This window comes from Betta splendens, chromosome 7, assembly GCF_900634795.4.
Source record: "Betta splendens chromosome 7, fBetSpl5.4, whole genome shotgun sequence".
Lineage (NCBI taxonomy): Eukaryota > Metazoa > Chordata > Actinopteri > Anabantiformes > Osphronemidae > Betta > Betta splendens.
The window spans coordinates 2,275,453-2,292,292 of record NC_040887.2 but is presented as its reverse complement, the minus strand read 5'-3'; the positions used below and the strand labels follow the sequence as shown (position 1 = coordinate 2,292,292).

General features: G+C 49.5%; 1 protein-coding gene across 1 annotated transcript in view; it reads left to right on the top strand.

Annotated features, from left to right (window-relative positions):
• Positions 1-16,840, top strand: part of LOC114858455 (metabotropic glutamate receptor 7-like) — a 46,762-nt gene that overhangs the window by 12,486 nt on the left and 17,436 nt on the right. Inside the window, exons 2-5 of the mRNA XM_029155725.3 lie at positions 7,781-7,997; positions 12,828-12,963; positions 13,378-13,532; positions 15,177-15,314. Coding sequence (XP_029011558.2) covers positions 7,781-7,997; positions 12,828-12,963; positions 13,378-13,532; positions 15,177-15,314 — 646 coding nt within the window. The remainder of the gene's footprint in view (positions 1-7,780; positions 7,998-12,827; positions 12,964-13,377; positions 13,533-15,176; positions 15,315-16,840) is intronic.

The following is a 16,840-nucleotide window of genomic DNA, read 5'->3' as shown; positions in this document are numbered from 1 at the left end:
CGCGTCACGCTCTGCCGTGGTGTAACCACCTGCAGATTGTTGTTCACATTTTCTTCTTCCCTGACACGCGGATCCATACGGGCCGACCACAGATTTGGTCCGTGCTCTGAATGCAGATGTTGCCGTGAAGAGACTACGATCTTAACCCTTGGAGAGGTGGGAAGCAGCTCTGCAGCAACGCCATCCAGCAAATGGCTGCCTATTAAAAAGCTCTGTTCTCTCTCCTCTAAAGCGGCGGCGCCAGGTGGGAGCTCTGACACCAACAGGAGCAATAGGATATTTGGAATATTTTCCACTGTTATGATCAGTACGTAATTACATGGCTGCACAAGAATTCTTTATGAGGAGCAGGGAGAGAGGCAGAGATCCGATGGAGGAGGCTCCCCCACATCGTCTGCACTATTAGGAGAGAAATGGGCCCGGTGATGATGCTCAGCCGAGCCCGAGGAGAGAGCTTCACAGAGTGAGACGGGGGAACAGAACAGAGGGAATCATTGGGATGCAGGTCAGAGCGATGCAGGTGCCTGACTGACAATGGATTTGTCAGAGCCGCGCTGCAGGTGAGAAGGATCGGATAGGATATAACAGCACCCATTCTTGTTCTCGTGATAATTTGTCCGAGGCCGAGGCGAACTGGACGGAGCGATGAGAGCGGCAGAGCGGAGATGGAACCTCTTCCCCTCCGACAATTCCCACGGCGCAGACACGGACATTTGTATTCAGGCGTCTCCCATTTTGTTTTCCGTAATGGAATGCAGATTTCATTATAGCTCCGCGGAAACTTCCCATTTTTCTGGGAAGGAAATAGATGTCGTGGAGCTTGTGAGGACGCAGCAGAGAGAACAGAGCTGCGTCCAGTGCACTTTGCAGTCTGGAAAAATCAATAGGAGCATCTGTAAGGCGAGGCCTTGTGGATATAAAGGAATACATTTGGTAACACTTAGTCATAAACCTGCGGGCTAGGTTTTATCCCTACCGTGAGCTGAGTTTGTGTCGCACCTGAGCAAGAGAGAGAGAGCGAGCGAGCGAGGGCGAGCGAGAGGGAGGGAGCACAGCCACAATGATCAAGGCCATTCTGCTGAACTGCATTGTTCTCTGCAGGGCCTCGCTTTTGTGTGAAGCACGAGTCAAAGGAACCTTTATGAAAAGAGATATTGTATCAGTAGAAAATAACTCTCACGAGTGACAGCATTAAAGCTCGACTGTCACGCCGGCTTGAAAAGGGAAGATCCGTAAGTCAGCGGGCTCCAATCGTGACGTGTGTTTGCAACAGCAACACTGCACCTTCACGGAAAAGATGTTGATCCTCTGCTCGACGCGCTCCCTCTCCAATGAGGCTTTCACAGACACTCGGTGTTGGGGAAATAATTATTTCTTTGAAATAGCAATAGAGTTGAAGCAGCCGTCTGTTTACCAGATGGAAGGATGGAGGTGGGTCAGGTTCCCTTTGTGAGCGATCCACACTCCCTCCCACGCTCTCAGCTCTACTACACGTGTGGCCTCTCCTGGTCAAATATCTGATTTGTGACTCATACGTAGCTCTGCACCATGGAGAAAACACGCTGCTCGTCTACTAAAATACACTGAGAGCGCAGGCCCGGCCCAGGGGACCGGCGCCGGCGAGTGGGAGACGAGGGGCGAGGAAATCGACTGGGAGAACGGGGGAGTGGGCGGAAAAAGGAGCGGTGGAAGCTGGTGCTGCATGAAGGATTATGAAAGTTTGTGTCACGAAACAGGCTGGTTCTGTGAACGCGGGTCAGACGCCTGATGGACGGAACCACAGACAGTGATGGTTAACGATTCAGCGGCGGCTTCAAAAGGCATTAGTGCAGCGACGGATCACAGCACCGTGTCATGGCTCCGCTCTCACAAAGCCTTCGTTTCAGTTAACTTCACTATTTTGCTTCACTCCCACTCGCTCCTCGTCTCAGCGGGAGCCGCCGTCATCCGCCGTTAGAGCGGCTAAATGGCCGACGCAGCGGCTGCGGCGCCGCGAACGCTGCGTGCGCCGGGGTGTCTCAAAACAGCTCATTTCAAGCAAATGGAAATTTCCAAGTTGGGTAGAAAATCAATTCATATTTATTGCTCGTGTGTCGCTTCCACGTCAGCAATGAAATCATTTTTGCGAGATTAACAAACTGTGGCGAGTTTCTCAAAGAGGATGAACAATGAATACATTATTTCTGTATTATCCTGCTACAAGTGGCAGAAGCTGCCAGAGAAAACCAGAGACGAGCTCTGACATTTTTTAGATGTTCAGTATGAACGGTTCACTGCTAACACAGTAGAGCACGATGCTGGCAGCCGGGAGGTAAAGTTGGCTGGCATTTGAGCAAGCGACTGAGGGGCAGATTGTCTCGACTTGGGGGAGGAGCTGGCAGCCCGAGGACCTCTGCGGGCAGGAAGTGTCTACTGATCATCGTGTGGGCGTGTCTGAGCGCAGAGGGAGGCAGAGGATGATGAGGAGGATGAGGATGAAGCAGATGATGCTGAGGATGAGGATGATGCTGATGATGAGGATGATGAGGATGATGCTGATTATGAGGATGATGAGGAGGATGAGGCGGATGAGGATGATGCTGATGATGAGGATGTAGCAGATGATGCTGAGGATGAGGATGATGAGGATGATGCTGATGATGAGGATGATGAGGAGGATGAGGATGATGCTGATGATGAGGAGGATGAGGATGATGAGGCCGCCTCCAGCCTCCGCGCCGAGGGAGGAGAGGCTGAAAGTCACAGGTTGTGTGAGGGCACAATGATGAAACGCAGCCGTCACAGACAGAGGAGCTCGAGTGACCGAGAGAGACACAGATGGGCAGGAGGAAGCGACGGGGGAGAGAGTGAGACACAGAGAGAGGGAGGGGGCGAGCGAGGCCTCCGTGGCTGTGCTGGCAGTGCCGTGCTCTGGTGAAGAGAGATTACCAAAGCCCGGCCCGAGGACGCGTGTACGGACACAGTTATTACCTCTGCCCCGCTAACAAATGGCACCGCTGTTTGAATACAAACCCTCGGCTGTCTGGCTGCCGCCGCCACAGAGGCGCCGAGCCGTGATGGAGCGGGGAGACGTAAAACTTCATTTTTGGTTTATGGGCTATAGAGCGTGGCTGCTTTACAACTCCTTGTAGTGCAGCTTCAAATTGCTTCTTGGCCAAGTTCACTGGAGTCATTATTTGTTGTGAGAGTTGTGTGTGCGTGTGTGTGTGGGTGGGTGCGTGTGTGTGTGTGTGTGTGTGTGTGTGTGGGTGGGTGCGTGTGTGTGTGTATGGGTGCGTGTGTGTGTGTGTGTGTGTGTGTGTGTGTGTGTGTGTGTGCGTGTGTGTGTGCATGTGTGTGTGTGTGTGTGTGTGTGTGTGTGTGTGTGTGTGTGTGTGTGTGTGTGTGTGTGCGCGTGTGTGTGTGCGTGTGTGTGGGTGCGTGTGTGTGGGTGCGTGTGTGTGTGCATCTGTGTGTGTGTGTGGGTGCGTGTGTGTGTGTGTGTGTGTGTGTGTGTGTGTGTGTGTGTGTGCGTCTCTGCATGTGTGCGTCTCTGCATGTGTGTGTCTCGGCGCTGGTGTCCAGCCACAGACAGCATGGGCTCGGACTCGGACTCTTTCAGAACCCGCTGCGGTTCCCGTCATCGCCGTGGCGACCGTTGGGAGCCGCTGAGTGGAGTTGACTGATGTCAAGATACACTTAGGGACTAATCATGCAGCAAATAGAGGCAGATTTCTGCGACCTCGCTCCAGTTGCTGCTTTTCGTGGGAAACGTTGCCGCTCAGTGTGTCGCTGCCCTCAGATGAATGTCTGTGGAGCTGGACGACGGCCCGCTGCCTCTGTTTGGACTGTCATCCCCTGGTTTCTGCGGAGACAGCCTGTCATTGCACATCCAAACAGAAGCGTCCCTTTTCTCGGACGGCGCCCATTGATGTTTGTCATCACCCCGAGCCGTGTGCTTCCTGTTCTCAGACGCCGCTGCTTTTTGGCTCGGCGTCGTCTACGAGCAGCGCGGCGGATGCTTGTATCTGCAGCTCATCCTCATCATCATCATCATCCTCATCATCATCATCATCATCCTCATCCTCATCATAATCATCATCATCATCCTCATCATCATCCTCATCATCATCGTCCTCATCATCATCATCCTCCTCCTCCTCCTCCTCCTCATCATCATCATCATCATCATCATCATCATCATCATCACGGTCACGGCCTCTCCTCGGAGCTGCAGTGCTGAAGATGAACAGAAAGGCCACGCGCTCTCATTAGCTTCACCTGCCGTTCCCTCTCAGCGCCAGCGCCGACCTTTACACAACCTCGCTTACTCACCGCGCCTCTTAAACACCCGGGTTGAATTCCCATTTAATGTCAGTAAGCAGACCCCCCCTCCCCCCAACGTCACCGCCCCTGCCGTGTTTTCTCCTTCTGCAGATTTCTATGCAGCGGCTGTGGTGGTTAATCGATAAAACAGTGTCCCCTGAACCGGACCTTTGTGTTTTCCTGCCATTGATCCCTTCAGCACAGATACATTGAAGGAAAAGCTGAGCGATTCCCCTCAGCAGGCCCAGCCCTGATTTATACTGCAGATGACAGGTGCCAGACATCAGCGCTGGCTAATTGTGGCGCTGAATGGGGCCGGCGTTAATCACCTTCCGAGCCTGAATAAAGTTTCCCGTGGTTAATTGCACTTGTTGTTTGGACGCCTGAAGGCGTCACCGTCGGCCTCTCGCCGCGTTTCCAGCGGAGCCGGAGCAGCGTTATCACAGAGCGCAGCCTTTCATGTGTAGAAGCTGTAAAGTGTAAAGGGCAACGTCCTAATATGGAAGCATAAAACGAAAACAGTCTTTGACTCACAGCGAGCTAATAATTATAGAAAGACTTTAAACACCACTTCTTCCTGCTTTGTTATCGTGTTATCACTTATCACTTATGCAAGTTGCTGCAACAGGAGCTTGTTTATGTGACAGTCGTACAAATCCTCGTGACGGAGCGAAACTCTGTTTCAGATTATTTTAATCGAATTCATTTATAAAAAGTCAGATTACTAACATGCAGCGCACCTCATTTACACCATATTATCTTTCAGAGCGAAGCAGACAAATATGTCAGATTGCAATCAGCGCTGGTTAAGCAGCGTCTCCTCCCTCACGTCAGGATCCAGCGGGCTGCGTCTCCGCTTCGCCGCCTTTTCTAAATCAAGCTTTTAATCAAGCTTCTTTCTTACCTGGAGGTCAAAGTGGTAATTAGAAAAGTACCGGCTAAAAAGGTGGATGTTTGTACGAGGAGGCGCAGATTCCTGGGGAATGAGGAACAGAGAAATTATACGAAGCGGCTACAGAGTGAGAAGACATGGGCTTCTTAAATGGTTCCCTGCAGCAAAAAGCTCCAGAGAGACAAATGTTCAGGCAGCTTTTATATCCCAGCTGGGGCGCGGGAAGGACGTGATTCAACAATCCTATAATACCTTCTGACTGTGTAGTATTACTACAGCAGCTCTGTTGAGATAGATCTCCTATAAAATGTTCCAAATAGATGCTTCACTTTTTGTGAGAGGAGTCTTTTTGAATTCAAATCAGACTCTGTCCTGTTCTTCCTCTTCCAGCAGCTCTGCAGTGATTTAACCTCTGACTTCGCGCCACCGGTGAGTTTGTTTAATTGCATGGCCGACGTTGTGCTGGCTGATTCTTGCGGCCGGTCTTTGTTTGTGTTGAGTCATCCGGAGGCCGACCTTCTCCTCGGCTCCTCGTTTCGTCAGCCCGGTGCAGCTGACCCCCTTAGAATTGTGGGTCAAAGCTATAATTCTCGCTCGGTGGGTTGAAGCGATCCCATCAGCCGCTCGCCGCGTCCTCATTCTTGTCTTTCCCCAGCGTCCGGCTGCTTTTGATCACGCTAACACAAATGGATGGCATCCATACCGCGCTCAGATTAGACTGTGTGATGAGCCGCTGCACTGGGCTCAGGTCGGAGTGATGCATGTGTCCGTCCGCAGCCCCGTCTAATGAGAGGCACACGTTTTAATCCGGGGCGTGTGATCGCTGTTTCAGGAGCTCAAACGCAGTCGATCAGATGTTTATCAGGAAACGTTTGAACGGTGTGAACAAGGCTTTTAAAGATTTGCTGTATTACTTAAAACAGCTCACAGTGAAAAATGCTAATTCAATCAGATACAGATGCAGTTTCCCACATAAGGGAAGTAAAGGTGTGTCAGACTAAAGGGGGAAGCGTGGCCTCGTATCATGGGTTGGACTCTGTGTTATTCCCTTCCTCGTAATATCAGATTAAATATTTACGATCAAATAAATCAAAGTGAGGAGTAAACAAAAGGCCTCTGAACTCTGCTCTCATCTCTATGTTGAATCCTGCTGCAGCTCAAACATCCAGTCGCGGCAGCCGCTCATCGCGTACTTGCAGAATTTGCATCTAATTGGATCCTTTCATTGACTAAATAATCATGCCCCCTGTGAACAAACATTTCCTTTTGTTCAGCTGCCTCAGTCAAGTTGCACTTCACACAAAGGCAGCGCCAACATGTTGTGGTTGGACGAGTGTTTTGACACAATAAAGGTAAAATAAATGTGGGGAGATGAAGTATCTCAGTGTGAGGAAGCATTTACTGACCTGTCAACTGCACATGGACGGGGCCATAAAAGCTCCTGGCTGAGGTCAGAAGGCCGTCAGCTCCGTCTGGGCCACATCTGCAGATCATCAGCATTAGCAGAAGTGAATATCTGGCATGTTTGGAAGGAAGCTAATGGTTATGATACAGTCTCATGAGGTGCTCATTATTTTATGGCATCTTAATTGTGACTTAAAAGTGCGATGCTCTTTAATGAGAGAGAAGTGTGATCACAACATCCTTTATATTTCAACTTAAGGTCCACTTACTAAACTCCTCTGTCTTTGAGCCACATCCCAGAATCCTCCTCATCATGTAAACAGCTAATTACCATGTAGTAAAGCTAAGCGCTGTAACTTAGCTTGATGGAGCAGGCGGGGGGGGTTCCTGATGCATCCCCCTTTGTCATATCTGGCGCTGCTGTGCAGTTGATGGTGCTGCAGGAGGAGCCGACGACCTCCGAGGATGTTGTCTAGGTAACGGACCCCACACGGCTACGCGAAACGAGCGGGGGATCAGATAATGTGAAACATATGAAATATGTAATGCTCATTTGTTTTACAAGCAGCCTTTTCAACCTCAGCCATCTTCTGCCTGAGCAGCAGAGACTAATGTGCAGCTCCCTCGCTTTGTGTATAAATCGCTCTTAATTTGAGTGAAGCCCATGTGTAGGTTGTCATATATTATCATTTTTATTACGGATTTAAATATTTCTGTTCATGTTGAGCTGTTGATGACTTTTATAAATGATCACCTGTATTCTTATTGCAATGTCTCTGATCCAGCAGCTTTAACTCATCCAGCTGCTCTGGCAGAACTCGTTTTACATCATTCACAATAAGCAATTTGCATATTACTGCTGAGGAGGGAAATTAATACAGCCATTGTCATTATGGCTGAACATCCAGCAGCAGGTTAGCTTAGCTTAGCACAAACAAGGGCTGACAACAGGTCTGAGGCTGTGTGAGATAAAATAATACTATATCTCAGAAACGAATTTTCTGGAGTATGTAGATTTTTGGCTCTGTGATATATTTATGTATTTGATGGATTTTGGTCATTGTCATTCAAAAATGGGATCCAGTCACCATGGCAACCACCTATGACGCTGCACCAGAATAGCATCGACACATGAGTAACGTTTCCTTCCTCTCTCCAATCCCACCACTTTTCTTCAAGATCCCGCAGATCAGCTACGCGTCCACAGCCCCGGAGTTGAGCGACGACCGGCGCTACGACTTCTTCTCGCGGGTGGTTCCTCCGGACTCCTTCCAGGCCCAGGCCATGGTGGACATCATCCGAGCCCTGGGGTGGACCTACGTCTCCACCGTTGCCTCAGAAGGCAGCTATGGAGAGAAGGGAGTGGAGGCCTTCACACAGCTCTCTAAAGAAGCAGGTGAGGAGATCAGTGATGAGCAACTGACGGAGGCCGAGTGACTTAAACAGTTCTTCTGGTTCATTTGTATCGTTTAATGTGCTTTCCACCCAGTGCACGCTGAATCTTGTATTTCCATTTCTGATAAAATGTGTTTTCTGTGGATAAATTTTTAATGTGTTTGGCAACTTCTGTTTGACTTCCCCCGATGAGTTGTGGTGTGTTAGTGGAAATGTAGACAGCAAAACAGCTCGCAGGGATGAAATGAGCACAGCTTTTACTCATGTCAGTGGTTTCTAAAGCTCCGCTTTTTGCTACATTCGAGCTCAGAAAATACAAAGTTTTCAACATTTGCAGAGATGAGAGAGAAACAACCGGCAAACACCAGAATTCTCCTCTATCACGTTTCAGCGGCTCAGAGAACTGTCATGATGGTCAATCAGCTGAAATCACGCCGAGCTTTAGAACTGATGTTCTCGCTTCCTCTCTCCACATCCGGACTGTGGGACCAGTGAGTGGTTCTACCAGCTACACTCAGTCCTATTAGTTGGAGGCTGCAGTGTAAGATTAATGATGATTATTTAAAGTAATGATCGTCTATCAGGCTTACGTTGTTTAGGTTCGTTACATTCTGCAAGACTGGAACAATCACACTAGATTTAATCATAGTAATAAATTAATAATTAGAATTAGAAGGGTCATCTTTAGAACAACACAGTGTTACATAGACAAGAAAAAGGACCCTGCACAACCCATGACAGCACAACAGCCCCAAGTATCTGGCTGCTTCTCACCTCCACCTCTATGGATCACAGTCCATTTCCTGTAAATCCACAGGGAGTGATTTCTGTCTCTTCTAATAGACTAATGTGCGGGAACCTCTAAAACGAGGGAGGCTAATGATATCCCACAGGCACCAATCACATGTCCAGCATGCATGAATATTTTATCTGTTTGCATTCATGTCCAGGGCGATCGCTCATTAAAACCTCAAGAAGCTGTTTGCGGCTACGCAATTTGCATCGACAGAGAGAGAAAGCGAGAGAAAGCAGCTTGTGTAGGAAAATATGGAAACAAGTCGTGATTTAAGGGGCATTTGGAAAATTTCAGTTCATGTCTGGAGATAAACACAGTTTTGTCGAGCTACTTTCTGAGACACATTTTCCCCTGAACTTTCTTTTTTCTTATTTTACAGGGAGCAGTAAACACATTGATATCGCGGCTCCCAACAGAAACAGCAGAAGTATGAAATTAGGAGCTACTGTTGTTAATTCATCCCGTTGCTTCTGAGCTGCAGTCACTTTCCAATGTATCCTATTCATGTACAAATGGGAATTATTTCCTCTGAAGACAAGCTGCCACTACCCAGGGCATCGTATCTTTAATAAACACATTAATTATGTAATAGCATAACCGTACATTCATAGGCGGCGGTTCTGCACCAGAACCCACTGGAATGGATCAAATTAAATGAGGTGTAAACATCTCAGTAAATATAGAGAGAGAGCAGCCGCAGAACAATGCGCTACCGAACTGCAGAGCAGCAACGACATTACAGGATGGATGTTGTTGCAGAATCCCTGCAAGTTGATGCAGGAAGCTGTGAGACCTGTTTGGTTGCAGTGAAATGTCAGATGCATTAGCAGGACTCTCGCTTCACCACTTCAAGGAGAGCCATCTAGCAGACTAATGCAATATGGCTGCCCATTACCCCAAGCTGAGACTGGAGTGGTGGTCAGCCCGCATCGATTCCTCTTGTTCTTTCTATTCTTCTTGGTTTTTCTGCTCTGCCTTTTCTCTCTTGTTTAGGCACAGTTCCACTGCGCACCTTCATTTTGGCTGCAGGTGAAGCTGGCAGAGACAAACCGTGTTTGTATTTTTCTCTGTCTGTCTGGACTCAGGCCAGACTGATGGAGTTCAGTTTTCCCATTTGGTAAAAAAACGACTTGCATTTGAGGAAAACCACCCACAAAGTATCGCTGTGGAATTGATTGCAGCAAGTTGCCAACGCGATTTCTCCTTAGATCTAGTCTGCGATCGCGCTGCGAGCAGAGAGAAAATGTGCCCGAGAAGTACTGCAATCATATTTAGCAGTAGGAGAGAGCTGGAGAGCCCCGTGCATCTGCAAACAGCATAAAATGGACCACGTTATTTCTGCATGACCCCTCGACACGGCCGAGTCCCCGACCGGCTGTGAAAAGGCACACGGGGGACGGGGGGGCACACAGATGTGGAATATGAATGTCAGCGGCATGTCAGCACATGCTGATGGGCTGTCATGTGTTCAGCAGCAGAGGCTGGAGGCAGCGCGGCTTCCGCTTGACTCTTGAAGTGATAAATATAATTGTGGCCTTATGGAGTCCCTGGAGGTTTGTGTTGGGAGGGTGAGGAGCAGGCGGGCGGGGGGAGGTGAGGGGGAGGGGGGGGATCCACCGAGAGCCCTTAAATTAAAGGGATTTGTATTTCACTAAGCAAAATGGCGAAGCTGCTTCCTCGCCCCCGTTTCCAGAACCAGGGGCATTGAGGATGAATAATTGAAGCAGTTAATGCAGTGCGTGACCTATGGCACTTAGACAGATAAGCGGAGAACTTCCAAGAGCCTGATGAATTTAGCTATCATGGCCATTAAGCCGTCTTTGATATATTAATCAAAAGTGGAGCAGAGGGTGCAGGTTCACGGCGCATGGTTTGGATTTTATGCCCCCGGGTCGTCGCTAAATGATTAAGGTGCAGTTAAACATCTCAGTGTCCGAGCGTCAGTGACAGGAAGCAGCGTCTGGAGCTTTGAAGCGGTTCGGGCTTTCTTCCGTCCACACTGGATGCGGCCGTGTTCTACTGTACAGAGCGCGGCCCTGTTTGATGGAGGAGGAGGGAACGAGCCACTCAAGTGTCTCACATCACGCGTCCCAGTCAAGACGCACATGCAGCTTCTCTGCAAACCAGCAGTCTGTCACGTCTGCGGCTTCAGCGCGTCGGGTGGAGGCGCCGCTCGCCCATCGTGGCGCCGCTCGCCCCTCGTGGCGCCGCTCGCCCCTCGTGGCGCCCGGCGCCTCCACCAGCTGACTGGACGAGCATCTGACTGACAGTGCTCAATAATTTAGCCGCCGCTGCACAGTCGCCCGTCTGCATTTTTCAGCTGGAGCGGCGCTGCTCCCTCTCCCTCTCTCTCTTTCTCTTTCTCTCTCTCTCTCGCTCTCTGTGAGGACGGCACCTGCTCCAAATGCTTGTCATCATCATCAGTGGCTCCTGTGGTCTCCATCTGTGTTTTGACTGTTGTGACCTATAACATGTTGGACCATTGCAGCTGTTCACACAGACCTGCAGGTTTTACTAATAATGGAGTTGATGCACTTCCATGAGACCTCGGCTGATGATGAGATCCCTTATTCCTTCTGAACCCTGAATATGCTTGAGTGTGTGTGTGTGTGCGTCCGTGTGTGCGTCCGTGCGTGTGTGTGTTTGCATTTGTGCGTGTGTGTGTGTGCCGACTCACTGACCCCCACATCTGGAAGCACACGTACAGTAATCGTGCTGATTTTCCGGCCTCAGATGTTTGGCGGCGCTGGACTCTGGACGAACAGCTCCGTGGTTTAAGCTCTCCGGCTGAAATGAAGTGAAAGGAAGCTTTAGTGTTGCCCCGTGGAGACCTACAACACAGTCTGCTCTGCACAGATGACACGTCTCACTTTAACAGGATACCACCAACCCTAGAGCGAGCGCCGGCCATTGGTGGGATCTCCATTTGTACGTTTAGTCCACTTACGGAGGAAACAGCAGCCGTCCCACAGGCTTTTGGCACAAACAAGTGTGTCTAATTCCGCCTGCTGTTTCCAGAAAAATGAATAGTTGGGGGGAGGGGGGGGGTTGTTCAGCAGTTGTCATTTTACCATCTCCTGCCTTTAGAACTGCCACAGCAAGCCGTGACTGCTGATGTGTGATCTGCCAGCTAAAAGCTGTTTATATCAGAGTAATGAGCCTGAGGAGGCTGGCAATTAGGAGATTCCTTCCATTTCTCTGTCTACTCAGGAAAAGTCAGGCTGAAAGGTTGGTGGGTAGCCTATTAAAACGCTGGAGCGGGACACGCTCTAATTGGTTTAGGCCCAGCTTTGCTCTAGTTCAGCTCGTCGGCGGGCGGCGTGTTCTCCTGCGCAGGTGATCGCGTTCTCTGTTTATCGGAAGGTTAGTTTGTCGTCTGCACCTGTAGCTACCAACGAGAAGAGAAGAAATGATTCAGCTTCTTTACCGATAACGAGCTGCTGATAAATAATTCAGACAAAGACAAGAGTATCTAACAAAGCGCTAAATGCCAGTTGTGATAATAGACCGTGTACGACTACAGTAGCGAGTATCCATTCAGCCAAACGGGAGCGATCGCCGTCCTTTATCCTGTACTAACTCATTAGTCGCGACCTGCCTGGGAATGATTTATCGTCAGAATTAATATCCTCTTTGTTTGTTCTCGCTGGCTGTGCTATCTGATTGGTTCAGGGTCCAACAAGAGATGTTTGATAATGACTTTAAATTAAAAGTCACTGACAGGCTCTTGGATTTTTACAAATCCATAATATGAAATCTGTAGCGCGGTGTCCCTGTTGGTGTGGATTATTGGATTTGTTGCAGCAGATACGCTCGTAAGTCTCTCACTCTGAAACGATGCCGGCGCAGAGTTTCACACTGCACGCTGCTGTGGTTTCCAGGTCATTGCCAAGATGTAAGTGTATATAGTGTTAGTATCGTTTAGACTCTGCATGACAGCATCATCAAGTTGCGTTTCCTTTTTTCTACTGAACATGTGACCACATGAGATAAAACCAGACCGTCACAGTTTCCTCTTTGTCTCCTGCTAAAAAGGTGGAATCTGCATCGCCCAGTCCTTGAAGGTTCCACACAACCCCAAGACAGAGGACTACGACAAAGTCATCCAGCAGCTGCTGGAGACGCAGCACTCGCGGGCAGTCATCATCTTCGCCAGCGAGGAAGACATACGGTGAGGAGCTCCATCGCGGCGCCGGCCGCGCTTCCGAGGTCTTTAATGTGTGAGCGGCGGCTCCTGAAGGCAGGCTGCAGGCGCACGCTTCCCCTGCGCAGGGACGCGCTGCACAAACAGGCCTCCAACAACACAAAGACGAGCACTGCCCCGGAGAAGAAGCAGGAGCACAGATGGCTCACACATGTTTCATTTACAATGCCCCACGGAACGCCTTTATGTAAAGAGCGACGCCATCAAACATTTACGGTCTGTAAATTCAGTACAAGGAACCCCCCAATCCTTCATACAGTAGGACAGCACAGCCACAGACTTGTTTTAATGATGAACCCGCCACCAGCCGCTGTGCCTGTGTACAGACGAGATTGCTCAGCCACCTCCATCTCCTCCTAACACACACCCATGTCCTTGCAGGGGGGTTCTCAGTGCCACCAAGAGGGCCAATCAGGTGGGCCATTTCCTGTGGATCGGCTCCGACAGCTGGGGGGCCAAGAGCAGCCCAATCCAACAGCTGGAGGACGTGGCAGAGGGAGCCGTCACCGTGCTGCCCAAGCGCTCCTCCATTAAAGGTACCGCACGCACAGCACAGCAGTTCTCTGCGGCGCTGGGACGAGGTGACGTGTCCTGCGTGATTGTTTTCCCTTCCATTAACTGTTAATACAATTACTCACAGACCAAAACGCTTTTATACCGAAAGCTAAAATTAGTCTGAAAAAACGACAACTAGTAAAAACCAGCGTTTACCAAAAAAACAAAAAGCCCCTGAATAATCATTTGAAGCTTTTAGCAGCTGCTGTTCTCACACCTTCAGCAGACTTTTATTCATTCAGGGTCAGTGTTCTGGTGTCCCTTCACTCTGTGTTCCCTGTGTTTTCAGTCTCCACCAACTCCTGAGAGAGAAACAGGCTTTATAGCTGATAAACCCTATCTTTACTATCTGCGCCATCTCCACTGTAGCCATTATTTTGTGTGTCTGCCCTTTGGTGCTGAGCAGATATTGTACAGTACAGTGGGCGTCTATAGCGTTTTCATTAAAAAGCTTCCTGATGTTCTGCTGCTGGAGTCAATCAAAAGAAAAGAGGAACTGGGGAGACGGAGATGATTTTCTGTACTTTTTTTTTTCAGATTAATCGTTATTTTAAATTGTGCTGATATAAATGCAACTATTTTGTAGCTAGGAGGACAACACTAATTTAAATTGACTGTGCACCCTATTCAGCGCGGTTGAACTCGTTCCTGCAGATATCGCTGGACGCTGTATTTCCATTTCTCAGCCATTTGCAGCTCCGTCTTCTCCATTTGTCACAAAGACAATCCTGGGAGAGCACCACTGACCTTGCATCTGGCTGTGCAGCGGACATGAGCAGACTGAAATCAGCTCCAGGCCAAATGGACCCACAGCATGGAAATGAATGTATGATAGTGTATTGTTGCCTTCTCTTAATTAACTAACAAATAGAAAGGTCTGTTTAAAAACACCCTTGAACGTTCAAGTTAGGAAAGAGGGAAACTACTGTAACATGAACGAATTTGAATAACGCCTGCATCCACTGTCGCAGGTCAACTATTACTGTGCAAAGTTTAACGTGTGGAGATTATAATTGAGGCTCAACTGTACATACTGGAGGCAGTGAGAATAATATGAACCCACTGTGCATTACTGATGGAGTCATTCAGCCCTGATTAGCCATTATTATACCTCCACCCACCCGTCAGCGGGTGGAACGGGGGGTGGAGACACACCGGGAGCGTTTAGGCCTGGAACGCACACGCTCTAATCCTCAGGACAGACGTTTGCTCTGCAACAAAAGGCAGGCGCTCCTGTCCCTGACCCACATGGGGAGGAGACGCTCCACAAACAGGAGCGCAGAACACGGTTAGTGCTTCAACGCAGCCGGAGCTGGTTTTTGTCCCTGAGTCCCGTTCAGCTCCCGGCTTTGACACAGTGACCAGAAACCGTTCTGGAAGGTTCTGGAAGGTGCTGGAGGCTGCTGTGGCGCCACTCGCACGCTCTGCGTTATTTATTAGGCCTCCTGATTTTTAATTAATGTAATTTCCGGCACGAAAGAAAGGAAGAGGAATTCGCCGAGGTCACCGTTTGATGAAGTGGCGCCGCCGCCGCACCGCTGCAGTTTCACTTCATTTCCTCCAGGTTTGAGTGGGAACATAATCGGTCCGGAACTCAGCCCTTCTCCTCTTTCCTGTGTTGCCAGGGTTTGATGAATACTTCACCGGACTCACCCTCGAGAACAACCGCAGGAACGTGTGGTTCGCTGAGTTCTGGGAGGAAAACTTCGACTGCAGGCTCCTGAGTGCGTCCAAGAAGGAGGACACCAGCCGTAAATGCACAGGTGGGACGGACCCCCCCGCGCTCACGCTGACAGTAGAAGCCAGTAGAGGCTGCGCCCACTGTCTAGTCTGCAGAACCAGCACACGTTCTGGAGCAGGTGTTTCTGGCCGGCGGTGCAGGACCGGCAGGGTTTATTATTAGAACAACACGCAGCACGTGTCTTAGTCATGCTACAGTTCCTGCCGGCTCCTGTGGCCAGTGTCCCGTACCTGCTGAACTCCATTCCCTCTCACGCAGTCACCTTGACAGCGCCGCACGGCCACGCATGCGCTGTCAGACAGCCAGAGCCCAGTTTGAGGCTTCAGGGCCCGAAGAGGGCGTGAACACGGCGCCGGTGTCTGTGCAGCGTTGCAGCGACTGCTCCCAACGCTGCTGCGTGCTCGTATTAGCTGAACTCTGCCTGTCAGTGCTGTGACAGGCATCGCAATGCATTTATTATCAGCACGGATGATGCCTGTGATGTGGGACGCTGTATTAATCTTGCTTGCATATGTGATGACAGTAAAGGCACTTTAACACAAATTACTGTTTGCCGAAGGATTTTGTTTCCTTTATAATCTCCTCTGGTGTCTTTCATCACACGTCAAAGGCAGAGGATGCTCATCCACTTAGTGAGTCACACAAAGCTTCTGTAAAATGACTTTGCATGTCTTTTATCCTCAATTGCGTTGAATGTGGCGATGCAGTCTATTTCATAGCGCGAGCCAAGCTGGTATTTATGTTTATAGCGTTCATGCTAATGCAGAGCTTGGAAAAGGAAAAAGGTTACGCGTGGGTGGAAATATATGTTAAGCCCCTGCAAACTGGGCTGAACTGTCGGCGCCGATCGCCTGCGACCACCTTCAGCTCATGCGTGTCCCCACGGTTTCATGTGCGTCCTATTAGCATCAACTAAGCAGCTACTGATGACAAAATAGGACTGGAGTAACCGGGAGTAACTGGGAGCTTTAATATTATGATTAAGATGATAACAGTGATGATTATCACAATGCTTATTATCGCTGGAAGTGACAACAGTGTGTGTGTTGTCATAATTGCCGTTCACTCCTTGAAATGCAGCTTCGTTCAACCACAAGCTCGTAACAAAAACAAGAGTCTGGCAGCGGTTGTCGGACATTATGCATTCGAGCAGTGCATCAAAACCTTTACAGCAGCTCGTAGTGAAAGGGCAGCGCACATAAAAGAGCAGGAAGCCACAGTCGAGAGGATGTTCCTAAAGTTCAGAGCGATGTTCATCACCTTGTACAGGGAACAAATGAGCTCCATTCTTAGAAAGCTCCTGCTATTACTCGGTAACGCGGCGCAGTAATTCAACCTGAATCTGATGTATTTGTCACAAACACTTAGTCTCACAGCTCAGCTTGATATTTTCCACTTGGGAATTAAATGCCTCTTCTTCTTCCCGGTGCCACGTTGTTCCTCTAGGTGTAATTCCCTGAGCATCAGATGTTTTCTGGAGGAATGAGCTGGGGCTCAGACACTGGTGTCTAACGGCTCTCGCTGCCTTTGGCTTCTCTCGCTTCCCTC